The 15,147-nt window shown below is 35.8% G+C and overlaps 2 protein-coding genes, 1 long non-coding RNA gene and 1 pseudogene across 7 annotated transcripts; 2 read left to right on the top strand and 2 right to left on the bottom strand.

Moving 5' to 3' along the window:
• Window positions 1-5,229: 5,229 nt before the first annotated feature.
• LOC108849467 (uncharacterized) lies at window positions 5,230-7,132 on the bottom strand. Of its 2 annotated transcripts, none has more exons than XR_001949201.2 (5): window positions 6,983-7,132; window positions 6,810-6,907; window positions 5,935-6,023; window positions 5,674-5,775; window positions 5,230-5,607 (listed from the first exon to the last, which is right to left on the bottom strand). It is a non-coding gene; the product is annotated as an uncharacterized LOC108849467 (long non-coding RNA). The 2 variants fall into 2 exon arrangements; XR_001949202.2 differs by having other exon boundaries at window positions 6,988-7,132.
• A 3,270-nt stretch (window positions 7,133-10,402) lies between these two features.
• On the bottom strand, window positions 10,403-11,433 carry LOC108851903 (non-specific lipid transfer protein GPI-anchored 16). Its single transcript, XM_018625379.2, has 4 exons — window positions 11,069-11,433; window positions 10,965-10,991; window positions 10,813-10,869; window positions 10,403-10,726 (listed from the first exon to the last, which is right to left on the bottom strand). Exons 1-4 carry the CDS (start codon window positions 11,394-11,396, stop codon window positions 10,530-10,532), a joined length of 609 nt encoding a protein of 202 aa, XP_018480881.1. The 5' UTR covers window positions 11,397-11,433; the 3' UTR covers window positions 10,403-10,529.
• A 558-nt stretch (window positions 11,434-11,991) lies between these two features.
• Window positions 11,992-12,879, top strand: LOC108852094 (non-specific lipid transfer protein GPI-anchored 15). Of its 4 annotated transcripts, none has more exons than XM_057000312.1 (3): window positions 11,992-12,337; window positions 12,431-12,529; window positions 12,617-12,879. In XM_057000312.1, the coding sequence occupies exons 1-3, from the start codon at window positions 12,013-12,015 to the stop codon at window positions 12,751-12,753; spliced, it is 561 nt and encodes a 186-aa protein (XP_056856292.1). In that variant the 5' UTR covers window positions 11,992-12,012; the 3' UTR covers window positions 12,754-12,879. The 4 variants fall into 4 exon arrangements, with proteins under 4 accessions (XP_056856292.1, XP_018481089.1, XP_018481090.1 ...); XM_018625587.2 differs by having other exon boundaries at window positions 11,993-12,337; window positions 12,431-12,541; XM_018625588.2 differs by having other exon boundaries at window positions 11,993-12,346.
• Window positions 12,880-13,470: 591 nt separating this feature from the next.
• LOC130505715 (heavy metal-associated isoprenylated plant protein 42-like) lies at window positions 13,471-14,777 on the top strand (annotated as a pseudogene).
• Window positions 14,778-15,147: the final 370 nt, after the last annotated feature.

Here is a 15,147-nt window from a genome sequence, read left to right as displayed (position 1 = left end):
AGTATTAAACAGAAAAAATAATGGGATTAAGTTATTAAGTCCATTATAAAAGAATGTTGTCAATATATATAAGAAAAATACAATACAAAACCCAATTTGAAATACCAACTCAAATTATGATTTTTATATTTCATATTAAATTTTAAAAATATAATATATGTAATTATTTATATGATGATACATATTAAATACTATTAATTATATAATTATATGATTACTTATATGATGGTACATATAAAATACGATTAATTATATGATGAAATTATACGATATATAATAATGACTAAGGATGGGTTTTCAGACATCCATACGGGTTTGGTTTTGATCGGTTTGCGTTTCGGGTTTTCGAGGTCAAAGATTCCAGTCCTATTAGGATGTTTCTAAATTTTTGTTTGAGTTTGATTCGGATCTTTGCGGGTTTGGTTTGGGTTTGGATAACCTATTTAAATTATTTTTAAAGTTTTAAATCACTATATATTTTCAATTCAGCGAAACACATAACTTGTCGTTGAGTTGGTGAACACAAACTAGGTACAGAACCTGAAAGAGAACAAAAAAAAAAGCAATGATCTGTATTTTGAAATTCAATTTGAGTCTAGGGAAGAACAGGTCACTAGAAACACAATGAACAAGCTTTAATTAACAACATACAAAGAAAACCAAGAGCGGGAATAAGCCATCAATCGACATTATTTTCTCCCAAGATTAAATTAAAGACTTTGCATCCCAGAAGAAAGCCAAGAACTAATATAAACACGAGAGAAAAACCTTTTATTCAGCACACCTAATGGATAATCGAAGACTGAGATGACCAACACAAACCAGGAACAGATGAAGACCCACCACCCTAAGCCTAACAAGGCAAAATCAATCCATGAAAAAAAAAATCAGGCTAAGAACAATCGCACACTAAAACTATAATCGAAGAGACACAAACGTCGACCAAGAGAAGGTGACCAAAAGCCATACACTAACCTCGATATGAACATGCTAAATCTCGATGGAACCAGCAGCAACCCGATCTTCAATCACGGACCAGAGCTACTATCATCACTGAATCTTCGCCTACAAAAGTGACCATCCCGAACCTGATCTGCGAAAGAGTACAAACATGAGCCAAATCCACACCGACAGGGCATAACTATACATAAAAACTAAAAACAAAAAGATGATTCAACGGTGGTGTCGTAACCCACCGTCGGAATCAACAAACAACGATCTCCGGCAGTTTTATCTTTCGAACCCTAGAAACAGAGAGAAGCGAGAGCGATTAGAACCGCAATTTCGTAAAACAAGAAACGACTTACACGGCGGGTTTGAATGACGATAGGTTAAAAGCAACCTCTACAATTGTTCATGCTCTTATCTTGCGTCACAAACAATTCCCATTCAGTTTCTCTCTCCTATTTCTCGGTGATTCCTTAAGAATTGAACATATGTAATCAAGAAACACACAACTGCAACAGAAACAAAAACCCAACAAATTATTAAAGGTGATTCGTAAAACAAGAAACGAGTTACACGGATTTGAATGACGACAGGTTAATAGTAATCTTTACGAGTGTTCATGCTCTTGGGTGTTGATCTTTAAACCATCTGCAGGAAACCTGTTTCACAGAACCAAAAAAAAAGGAAACCCATCACGATCTGTTCTTAGATTCATAACGCAAATCGCACCGAGAATCGGGTATTCACGAAACACACAAATAAAAGTCGCTGACTTTTTCCGGCATGTTTGTTCTCCTATACATTATCACTCTCCTACAGTTTCTTGCTTTTTCTCTTCATAAAGAGTCTGAGAGGATTGAGAGATTATGATGACGAAGCAAGAGATCGTTTCTTGTGAAGAGGCTACGTCCGGATCAAAATTACAACGGTCATCATTGCACAGGTGGTTCAATGGGCCGAGCCCGACAATTTCTAATTCTAGGTGGTTTAATGAACTGAATCTAACAACTCCAATACGAAACAAAGATAATCAACTTCCATTCGTTGTGTAATGGGCTCAGCCCAGCGACTTTTTTTCCAAAAACATATACATCAATTAACTTAAGTTGTGAAATGGGCTTAGTCTAACGCTTTCTATTTCTAAATATAGACTGCTAACTTCTATATGTTGTTCAATGGGCTGAGCCCAACAGTTTTAAATTCTAAACAAAAATGTTTGTCTAAAGGCAGACCTAAGTTCATAAAGCTCAAATAGTTTCCTTTCCTCTAGTTTTTGAAATTGATTCATGTCCCAAATCATCTGAAGTACCTGATTTTTTCTTCCTTGAAGATCTTATTCTTGATTTATCATAAACTATCTTCCATGGTTCATGAACATCGTTCTAATTTTTAAAAAATTGTTTTAGTAAAACTTTTATATACTACTTACGTTATTGGACTAATGATTATGAAATTTTTATTCTTTAGAAAAACGGTCAAACTTCTTTGACCACTATAATTTGTTAGTATATGGTGCATCTATGGATTAAAATAATATTGTCATTTTTTTGAATTTTTCTCAAAATATATGGGTGTTACCCTATAAAAATATTGAGTTTTTGGTTAAATGCCCTATATATTGAAGTTTATACTTATTAGTGTTGTTTAAAAATTTCTAACCATTTTCTACATTTTTATTAATGTATGATAAATTTTCTTTCATGGTACATGGCATCGTTCTAATATTTTTAACAACTAAGTTAGGAAAACTTTATATACTACCTAAACCAGTTGACCCAACACTACGAAATCTATGTACTTTAAGAAACCGAGATAACAAAGGTTTTGAACTTCTTTGACAATTATCCTAGGTCAATTACAATGCATATATGCCTTAAAATAATTTTCATATTTTAAAATTTTTCAGAAAATATGTGGATTAATTTCTACGAAATTTTTGGTTAAATTCTTTATTTTTTGAGGCTTATAATTATTGGTGTTGTTTAAAAATTTCTAACCACTTTATACATTTATAATAATGTATGTATGGTAAACTGTATTTCATGGTACATTGAGAATCATTCTAATTTTTTAACAAAATTAAGTTAATTAAACTTTATATATTGCCTAAATATGTAGACATACCACTATGAAATCTCTATTTTTGAGAAAAACGGAAACAACAAAGATTTCAAACTTCTTTAACCATCATCCTATGTTAGTAGATACTTACCTCACATGAGTGGATATTCACAGAGATTTTGAAATTATTTAGGCATGTGGTGTATGATAGATACAAGGGCTTTTATCACAACTAACCTAAGAATTCAAGTCAATTGCAAAACCAACCCCTTTTTTTTCTCATTACTATTCATCAATGAATTTTCCAAACCATCTTTATGTTTTCGAAATATTTACAAAACTGCCATTATTTTTTTTTTTTTAATAAAATCGAAAATGAGTAAAAACCAATTACACCCTAATCATCTTTTCTTATTTACAACAATGTCATCATCTTCAATTTTGCAACCACCATTGAACCACCATCTTTGAGCTCATAAAAGCTCAATAACTCAATTTTAACCACTTTTCTCTTCTCTAACTCAACAAATCTTTCATTTCCTCTACATTTCTATCTAAAAAACTCTCACAACTTTCATTTTCATCTCACAAATTTCACATTTTCGAGTTTCTTCATTAGTAAATCGTCAAAGATGCTTCCTTTTGCTCAGTTTATGAGTTTGGACGGTTGAAAGGGTCGGAATCGAGGTTCACACCGGAAAAAGGTAACTGTTTACATGGTTTTCACCACTTTTTCAGTCTGTGTCGCGATGGTAGACTGCTTTATATGTCTACACCAATGTGTAGACGTACGATTCCGTCTATTTGTCAACGAACAAGTCAGTTTCGCAATTGACCTTTTTAACTTTTTTTTTGAACGCAGACTTCCCCAGCAGTCTACATCCTTACCTTTGACTACAAAAACAAAAATCTACGTAGACCTACCAAGACGGCTACGTAAAAGAGGTTGGTTTTACATTTGACCGAACTTTTGACTTTCTTAAGTAGACTTCAACGGAAGTCTACGAAATGTAGTCTGCCAATGAAGTCTACTTAAGGTCTGTTTTGCATTTGACCAAAACATTGACTTCGTTGAATAGGTTAGTTTTGTATTTGACTAAAATGTTTTTAAATAAAATAAATATTTTTTAAATTGTAGACTTCCAATGCAGTCTACGCATTTTTCACAAAAAAATATAGACTGTTCGTGAAGTCTACATATTTATTTTGGTCAAATGCAAAACCAACCCATGGGTTTTGAAGTTAGACCTTATGCGAAGTCTACGAATCTGTAGACTACATATGAAATCTACATTCAAAAGTCAAACAATGGTCAATTGCAAAACCAACCTATGGGTTTTGAAGTTAGACCTTATTCGAAGTCTACGAAACATGTAGACTACATATGAAATCTACCTTCGAAAGTCAAAACTTGGGTGAATTCTGGTCAATAATAAAAACTAACCTTTTTAATGTGGTAGACTAAAACGGAAGTCTAAATGTATAAAGTCAAAACTTGGATGAGTTTCTGGTCAAATAAAAAAAGTAACCCGTAAAATTTTCAATTGCAAAAACTAACCCAAAAAGTAGACTGACACGGACGTCTACACTGTCGTAGACTGACACGAACGTCTACACTGTCGTAGACTGATTGAAAAGTCTACGTAGGAAAATAAATTAAAACTGAATTTATGTAATATTCATAAAGTTTATTCTAGATTTTTTTGTTTGAAAGTGTATGTTAGTTAATCCTAATAGGTTGGAGTAATTTTGAAAAGAAAAACTGTTGTAGTTATGAAATTATAATACTTTTGGTTTGAGCAGATAGTTTGCTAATAAGTGTAGACGTCTTTGTAAGTCTACATCTATAGATTTTTTTTTAACATAGAATGGTTCAGTTACTTATTGTATATAGAGAATGAGTGGTGAAAAATTCTTTTGTAGCAGTTTGTGATATAGTCGTTGAGTTAAGGTATTCCTTACCAAACCTATGTTACATAGACAAGTATATGTTGAATTTGTGGCATGCTGAAATTGTGTATCTTTAAGTCAATTTTATGTACACATATATAAATCCAGCCAACCTCAATTTTTCTTCGTAGACATTCTCCCTGAGATTACCAATAAAAAGAGTGAATGGTGTGTGATACTTTACAATAAACGTCACGAGTAATAGAGAAGTGTGATACTTTACGTTGAAACAGTGCAAGTCATACACCAATCTGTTCATAGTATAACAAGCAGAGAACAATTTTATTTTGATTCATAATGATCTGGCTGTGAAAATATACCACAACAGTCCAACCACATAAATAAACTATCCTAATGAAAAAAAAGGTTACAATAGGACACTTCTTGAAGGGACAGAAGTATATAGAAAAAAAAAAGAATCAAGAATGGTCGGTCTTCTTGTTTTAGACAGAGACAACAGGGAAAGAAGGTCAAAATGACTTCTGAGTTATCTCAGTCATGTTGCTTATTCTCAGAGACAAATGCAAGGTCGGAGATCTTTTAATAGTCATCCACAAAGTGAACATCAAGCCCTTCTTTCACATCCTCCGAAAGCTCTTCAAAGTCTCTCATGTTTGCTTCCGGAAATATGATAGTCTCTCACCCTGCCTGAAAATTGTTCATGTTAGATGTGGGCTTGAGGGAATAGATTGAGAGCCTTGAAGCAAAACTCACCTTCTTGTAAATCTTCTCGATTTATTTCTGGAGATTCCTAACTCCTGCTTCTCTGCAGTAATTTTCTATCAATGAAAGAAGATCTGCATCACTCACCTCAACCTGCAAGTAATACACAATGTTCTGAGAAATGCAGTTTGACTCTAGCGTAAATAACAACTTGTTTATAAATTAATGATTTATAACAACTGGCAAAATGCATAAGCATGTTAGACAACTTTTCACGAAATTGATTAAACAAAGTAATGATTTATAAATTACCAGATTTTTTTCTGCTCTGAGATGATGAAATCTTTCTCCTTCATGGACAGAGGTCATTGAAAATGGAAGTTGTATCTGAATATGATCACCTGCAAATATTACAAGCATCAAGTTAACAAGAATGAGATGGAAATACATTTTCAGAGAAATGATATCACAAACGAGAAGAGGAAGATAAAAAGAGTGTAGCAAAAAACTAGACTAGATGCACATACAAAAGACTAGACTAGACTATACAGAAAACGTCTTGAAAACTAAAACGCACATGAGACTTGAAGCTAACATCTTAACATTATAACTCCATATCAAAATTTCAAAAGATAAACCACTAAATGACTGGAACCCACGACCCTGATTACGGAAAAGACTAATTGCAGATCATAAAAAATGAGAAATGAGACCACACGCGTTAATACATAAACCATAATACGTTAATACTTCACAAAAAGTACATGTTGATATGTCTGTCAGAGATTACTACAAGAGTTTCTTTCACCAACCTGCTTTGCTACCAATGTACCTTAAATAAGAGAATGAAACAGAAGAAAAAAGCATTGCTCTAACTTGAAGCTAACATCTTAACTAGTGAGATAAGCTAAGCTAAGAAGCAGCAGATAAATTCAAATCACACAGTTCAATTTGAAGCAAGAACTGAACTAAACATTTTCCTTTTACAGAGCTGATTCATTATTACCACTAAAACCCATCACAACATAAGCTAAGCTAAGCTAAGCAAACAAGAGAACAATCAAACTCATCACGAGATCTCTTGCTTAAGATTCACAAGCAATGAGATTCTATCACACCCATCAATGAACAACATCAGTAAACTAGCAAACCAAGCAAACTTGAGAGAGAGAGGCAGAGAGATATACTTGAGAGAGAGGCGGAGAGTGAACTGCGGTGAGAGAAAGAGACGCGAAGAGGAGACGCGGTGGAGAGAGGCGGAGAGGAGACGCGGCGGAGAGAAGATCTGCAGCAACGACAACATGACTCTGACAACAACTTCGACACCCGACATGAAACAGAATAAATCGAAGATCACTACCTTACCAGAGGGAAGATATAGCAACAGCAGCGAGACAGCAACCAGTGTAAGCGGCTGAGACGGGTTGACTTCACCGGAATCGCTCAAGAGATTGAGAGAGAGTAACGGCCGCTAGGGTTTGTCTTCTTTTTTATTACCAAATGAAGACTAAAATTGCATTTATATGTCGGGAAACTTATCCGGTTAGGTTAAAAAAATTCTGGTTTTATATTGGTTAGATTAAAAAATGTTATATGTCGTTAGGGCTGGGCATAAAACCCGTAACCCGAAATCCGAACCGAACCCGAACCGAAAAACCCGATACGAACCGAATCCGAATTCTAAAAAATATCCGAATGGATCTTGTAGGGTGTTACAAAACATATCCGAACCCGAAGTGTTATTAACCGAACCCGAATGGATAATCCGAAAAACCCGAAAACCCGAAAAACCCGAAAAATATCCGAACAAACCGATCTGAATGTCCGAATTAATATATAATATAAATATTTAAAACATAAATATGTACTTCAAATATTCAATTTCATGTTTATTTCAACATGATATCTAACAATAAGTATCTATTTTTTTAAAAAAAATATCTTAAATACTCCATTATATATAAATAAGTATATATTTTTATGTTTTTCTATGGAATTTTAGATTTTACTTAGGGTATATCCGAACCGATCTGATATAACCCGAATCCGAATGATATATGGTTACTTCGGGTATTAACCGAACCGAACCGAAACCGATGTGTTATATCCGAACCCGAACCGAACTTGTAGATTTACTAGAATGGGACCTAGAAGGTGTTACAAAATAGAACCGAAATCCGAAAAACCCGAACCGAACCCGAATGGGTACCCGAACGCCCAGGCCTATATGTCGTATAACTTTTCTGGTTTGGTTAAAAAAATTTGATTTAATTTTGGTTAGGCTAATTTATTCTGGTTAATTTTGGGTCAAGTTAAGTTGTTTCCGGTTAGGGAGACTTCGAAAGAAGTCTACAACCATTTTTTTCTTCTTTATTATTTTAATAATATTGGTTAAATCAGTCTAGTAAAAAAATGTTAATTAGGTTAAAATATTTTGGTTAAATCCGGTTAAGTAAAATCGCGTAGACTTCTTCGTATGTCTACAATAATTTTTTTTTCTTTTTTCTCTTTATTTTTAACAAAATTTAATATATGATTTACCAAATTTTTTAATAATTTTAAATATTCATAATATATGATTTTAAAATTTTATTTATAAATTGGAACATTTAATTTAAAATGAAAGATATACACGAATAAAATAGACTGTCAAAGACGTCTACAGATTTATAGACTTTATTGTAGGTCTACGAAACCCTAAACCACAAATCTCAAACCCTAAATAGTTTGCTTGATACTCAAAAAGTCTCATTTACTGTATCAAATATCAAAATTACACAAAATATAAACTACTAAACATTAATAAACAGATTTAAGTCAATAAAACCAAAAAAAAAATCAAAATCTAAAGTCTAATTCTAAAAATCTACCACTAAAAGACCTATCATGTTATAACCTTTTGTTTCTAAACTATGAACATTGTTTATATCATGGATACCTATTTAGTATATATTCTTTAAAATTGTTCAGTTATATAAAATTTTAATATATTTACTTCATACTATCCATTATATTGATGATTAGTTAAAATCTATCACAATAATTATTTTTAAACAATTTTAAAACAAAATATTAGATAAAATTTTGGTGTAGACTACACATCAAGTCTACAGATTAGATTTCGCTGGAGGTCTAAAAGTATGTAGACTTCCTTCTTTTACATGTAGACTTCCAAAAGGATAGAAACGTAAATACCACTCCGTTTTTTTGTTTGTTCATAAGGACTAAATAGTATTTTCATCTTACATTTAGGTTGGTTCTGCATTTGACTGAAATTAGGGTATACTAATGCATTTGACTTCAATATTTAAGTTGTTTTTAGCAATTCTCCCTAGATGCAATCTCTTTAGGGAGGAACTGTGAGAATGGGATAAATAATGTTTCTTTTTTGGCCCTTTTCTGCTCTTCTCTCGCTGTCCCTTCTCCCATCAGTCATAACTTCAACCAAAATTCATTAGTTTAGTATGCTCTTCGATTGTTCTGCTTCTTGGGGACTAAACGTACCAACAATCCGTGTGCTGTGTAACAGTGCACAAGAATCCCATGATCACCTATTCTTCTAATGCCAATATGCTTCCTCTGTCTGGGCTGCTTTTTGTATTGGACGGTTTCTTTCAGCTCCACCAGCATCACCGCTCGGGTGTATAGGTGTACTGCGTCAACAGCAATTCACTACTGCTCCTAGAGCTGTTCCTATCCTCAAACTCTTACTGCAGATTGTCATCTATTGCATGTGGCGTGAGAGGAATGCTCGCATATTCACCGCCGTCTCCACCACCGCGCCGGCGTTGGCTTCCAAGATTGATCGCATGATTAGAGACCGGCTGCTCTCTATCCCATCACCATCTCCTTCCCACGCCTCTCTTCTGCAGCTTTTTTTATCTTTCTTTTGTAATGAACCTTGGCTCTCCCTTTCTTCTCTTTCTCTTAGCTTTGTTTTAATAAGTGGGTTTCCACATCTTGTATTTGAAAAACAGAAAAGTTGGTATAAATCTTAACATTTGCACCCAAAAAAAAACTCTTTATTGTATACTTAACTGACGTATAGATTTTTAGTGCATGCCGACGGTATACACGAATATACATTGCAAAGTTGTTATAATCTGGTTTTAAAGGAATTCATTTAGAATTCGCTAGACGCTCAGTATGTCTTTGATTCAAAAATCATGTTTTAAAATGATATAGAATAATAATGATTGTGCTCCTAGTGAAATTCTAACCTCTTTGTTGTAGTTATCTTCGACCTGTCAATTGCTGAATAGTTTGGTACTGGTACATGGAAATACCATCAAGGAACAAATTTTAACTCAGCTGTGAAGTTTAGACTATGGCTTGTAACTTTTAGCAGAATCTCGATATGATCCTCTCAAATAGGGCTATTATAAATTTTCACTCTACAAGTTCTCAAGGAAAGTAAACCCACTTTTCTAGTTCCAGAATCAAGTGGAACTAGACCAAATTCTTGGTCAGCAAAGATAGCAACAATCGTTACGGCACGATGGTTACACCCCTGTCCATCGAGGTATGTATTCTTTACGTATCAAAATCTTCTAAATTGTACTTGTGATCCCGCTCTCTTAATCGCGCTTTGTCTCGCACTTTCGGTGTGTGTGGACTGAAGAGAGGAGACTTTCCACCAGGTCCCGTCTAGTTTCCTAGATGGGCTTATGTCTAGTTTAGCTGTTGCAATTTTAATAAGTTACAGACTCCAAAGATGGTGTTTCGAATCTTCGCGCTAAGAGGCCTCAATATTTGTTTTTGTTATTGACGGATAAAAGGATAGTGCAACGTATACTTTGAGATGAAATAGCGAGTAGATCATAACTGTAACAATGAATAGATATGAAACCACCAATACGTACATATATAAAGGTAACAATTTTGAGTACGGAGACGAGCCGTATAGCTTACGAATTCAACAAAGTGAGAAGAGTGGAGAGAAAGAAAAGGAAGGGAAGAAAAGGAGAGGTGGAATATTGCGCGAGGCTGGTTGGTTGCAAGGGCTGAACCACCGGCCGAATTCCTGGTGTGGCTGTGGGGCCCATCGGTCCATTCGAGGGAGCATCCGGTGCCAGCTCAGGAGCTGTCGCCGCTGCCTTAGATGCTAATCAAAGTTGTCCAAAATCAAACGTTGACTCAAAATGCATAATACAACGTGATCGTGGTTTAATAATTTAATTAATTACTCACATCCGGGGCTAAAAGCAGACATAGGCGGTGGTGGAGCTAGCAAAAATGGCACTGGACCTGCCCAACACATTAGTTAAATAAATAATGGCTGAGATCAATTGACATTTAAATAATCATGAGCGGTTTTCATTTTTTTTTTTTTTAAAAGACACCTGGCGCTGGCAGAGGAGTCCCCGCCGCTGCAAATTAAGCAAAATAAGCCATTAATAATCATTGGGGTTAATAAATTAATAAATAATTAGAGTAAAGCTAAAACCTTGACACTGAACAGGTACACCGCTCATTTTGCATGCACGAGGGAGAGCAAGCGAGAGAGTCCGATTGATGAAGCCAGTAGGCAGCGGCACATTTGCGGTGAGGATGAGGCAAGCGCAGTTCATGCTGGTACTGGTCAACGACTTTAAAGAGTCACAGCAGCCGACAGTGGGAGTGAGGGAGCCGCCGCTGCTCCCGGTTATGAAGTTGAGACATGGAGTAAAGGTAGAGATCATGGAGGAGGTGCACGGCGTGCTAATTATCTGCTGACCTTTCCCTCCCAACATTAAGCTTGACATCATCACTATTATCAATGTTATGCCTTCCATTTTTTTGCTTGGTTAATTCTCAGGTGAAGATCGCTTATAATCCTATATATATACAAATTTAAGTGGGTGCATTGGAGTTCAACAACTTCCAGCTAATCTATAACCATCTCTCTAAATCTCACTATCAACACACAATTTCCTTTCTTTCTTTTTCTTGAAACACACACACAATTTCCTTGAAACAGAAAAATATTAATTAACCAAGAGCTAGTAGGTGAGTTTGGTATGCTCCTATTACTTTTGTTACTTAGGTATTAGCAAATCTTTAGTTCCAGCTAATCTATAACCATCTCTCTAAATCTCACTATCAACACACGGTTTCCTTTCTTTATTTTTCTTGAAACACGCACACAATTTCCTCTAAACAGAAAAATATTAATTAACCAAGAGCTAGTAGGTGAGTTTGGTTTGCTCCTATTAGTTTTGTTACTTAGGTATTAGCAAATCTTTAATCCCGATCATAATATTGGTTCTTAGGTATATCTAGAATATGGTGGTTATGAAAAAACGTAAACAATGTAAAGTAGGTCATCCGATAATACCAGTCTCTTTGACATTTTCTGACCCACTCGCCCTATAACTATAAACCAAAGCGAAGAGCAATAATAACTCAATTATGGGGTATGCAAGTATCTACGCGATCACATTTGTAGCCGTCGTGGGGGCTCTACTGCTCGTATCAAAAGCACAGCCTAGCGGGTCATGCGTGAGCACACTGACCACCCTTTCTCCGTGCCTCAGCTATATCACCGGAAACTCAACAACTCCCTCACAGACTTGCTGCTCTCAGCTCGACTCTGTCATCAAATCTTCGCCGCAGTGCATCTGCTCTGCCGTCAACAGTCCGATCCCTAACATCGGCCTTAACATTAACCGCACACAGGCCTTGCAGCTCCCAAACGCCTGCACCATTCAGGCGCCTCCTCTCTCACAATGCAACGGTAGCCTAAGTAATAAACCCTTATATATCTATATTAAGATATATATATATATATATATATAGTGTCACTCACAAAAGTGTTTTTATGATTTAGTGGCCACTGGGCCGACAACGCCTCCTCGAGCTCTCTCACCGGTGGAGTCACCGGCGGGCAAGAACCCTAGTGTGGCACTAAATCCAACTTCATCACCAGGTGCTCGTTCAGGTACCGTACAAACTTATTTAATAACCAAGAATATATAATATACTCGCTTAACGGGACTTGCTGATCCATGTGCAGAAGCCGGAGGTAGTTCCAAGACCATTCCTTCCACTGGGGCTGGTTCATCCTCCGGGAGCGTCGACCGTGTACCACCCCATTTGCTTATATATGCTATATTTGTAGTTTGGACCTCCTCTCTTCTTAATCAATTCTGAGAGTTATGTATTTGAGAATTTGATATTTTCACATTTACAATTTTATTCGGTTGCATGGTGTACCAGATTTACATGGGAATTGTGTATTCTATTTTACTACTTTAAAAGAAGAAAGTATTTATCTAACCTTGTCGTTTGTGCTAATGAGTTTGCTTCATGGAAATCAAAGCGATTGGCTGATGACGTGAAGAACGTAAGAGGAGGCAGCTTTCTTTCTTTATATTGCAATATCTCACCTCTAAATATAAAAAAAAATTAACAACCATACTCTTTGGAAAATTTTCAATAAAACCCACTAGAATTGAGTCTTAGCCTTTGTAGGGGGTCCTTCTTGTAGGCCTAAGTTAGGACTTTGCCCGATTAGCTGGACGGATTTGATAAGCACAGGAGGTTCCTTGCCGGAGACAAAAATTAGACCCTTGGCCGGGAATATATATGGTCATGGCGTAAACTCCTGTTGGTTCATCCCACCACAAATTATTAGGTCGATAACTGGAAACAAAACAGTACCTTTAACTTGTCGCAACGCTTCTTTCAGTTCTTCACTATGCAAGCAAAGTCTTGGAGAACCATTTACAGTATGCGAATCTGCAGATACGAACATCATCTCTTTGTGATTTGTATCCAAATTAAACCGAAAACAATTACATAATCTTCCCGTAGTGGAAAGTCCAAATCCGCCATTATTGCTTTCTCAATATGTGAACGAGACAAAAAATGGGAGGTTACTTTTTGAGTTTTGATTACCAAGATTCAAGTTTGTAATCTTCAACTAATGAAGAAAAAAAGATAACAAATAACTCACATTTGATTGGTATCTGTTTCTGCAAGGTGGCATATCAATAAAACTATGGAAACCCTAGATATCATCATACTATATTATTATAGGATATATCATTGGCTTTCTTCTCCGTTGGAGTTCTTAAGGTGCTTTTTCAATGGCAAACACAACTCAACCTGCCCGAGTACTCTCTCTCTCTCTCTCTCGATCCAGGTTTTTTGCATCTACTTTCTTTTAAGAGTTTGCTAGCTGACGAGTTTTTCCGTGTGATAACTGCAGAGTTGCGTTCTGAGAGTTGGAATCAAGTGCTGCAAAGGTTGCCAGACAAATGCAAAGAGAAAGTTACTCGGTGTTTCTGGTGATGAGATCTTGTCATTGAAAATATGTTTTTTTTTAAAATAAAAAAAACTAATATATTGTTTTGGAATGGAAAACAGGGGTGACTGCAGTTGAGTATAACGCAGAACAAGGGCTCCTAACAGTCTCAGGTGACCCCAACCCAGCTAAGTTGCTTCAAAAGCTTGCCAAATGGGACAAAAACGCAGAGCTTGTATCTCTTCCTGGAGAAGTCTCTGCCCCCGCTCCTCCTATAACCCCGCAACTGAACCAGACCAAGAGGATGGAGAAGAGGCCAACAAAGTGTTTTCTTCTGAGGTGTTTCAGGAATCCAAGGACTAAGGAAAAGGTTGAGCCTTATCGAGCAGCAGGGGATGAAAACGGCAGCCCAACGCCCTTCATCAACACTGTTACGCCTCCAATGGTCTATCCTCCTCCTCAAGCAGTATCTGGCTTCGCAACACCCATACCATACCCTCCTCCATGTTTTGGGGCAAGCCAACCACCATCATACACATACACTTCTGGTATGTTCCAGTCACCTCCACCACGTTCCCCACCAACTTTCCAGCTAAGAAAGACACAATTTCCACAGATGGTCAACTACCCGCACCACTGAGCTCGAATAACAGACGCATGCCTGCTTCTTTTCTCTTTGGCTAAGTGATACAACACGTTAGAGATCCGAAGAAATTCTATAATTTACAGCTTTTGAATAACAACACAAAAGTATCCAGAATATTTGTCCATGCCTATTTTTGGTTATGAATGCCTAATAAGAGAATTATATTGAACAACATCAACAACAAGAAGGCTTGCAATTATGTAGGTTCCTTCTGTGGTAGGCCGCAAGAATCAGTGATTAGATAGTTATCAAGCTAATAATAATACGTGAATATGTGAGTAATTAAATATACATCTAGAAATCCAAGATAAAATATATATACATTTCCTATTGAAAACATGAGGATTAATATAGTTTTTTTTCTTGATAAATTGATGAATAATTACTTAACGTGGTGGAATATATTAGTAAACCATTGAGAACAATTCGTGCTAATCGCATGGAGAGAATAATAAGAGAGCATATCCGTTGATCGAAATAAGTTAGCAAAAGCTGATGGAAAGTGACCTAATTAATTTTCAGAATCTACTGTATTTTAATCTTTAGCGCGCGTGCATGGAAGAGATTAGACCATCTGCAACGCTGCATCTTAGCCAATCCTTAGCGCTAATATTTATGCAATTAGATTAAAATAATATTAAAAAGTAACGTT

The sequence above is a fragment of the Raphanus sativus genome, unplaced genomic scaffold, assembly GCF_000801105.2.
Source record: "Raphanus sativus cultivar WK10039 unplaced genomic scaffold, ASM80110v3 Scaffold2523, whole genome shotgun sequence".
Classification (NCBI taxonomy): Eukaryota; Viridiplantae; Streptophyta; class Magnoliopsida; order Brassicales; family Brassicaceae; genus Raphanus; species Raphanus sativus.
Note: the sequence above shows the minus strand (reverse complement) of the source record. Positions and strands in the feature narration are given on the sequence as shown.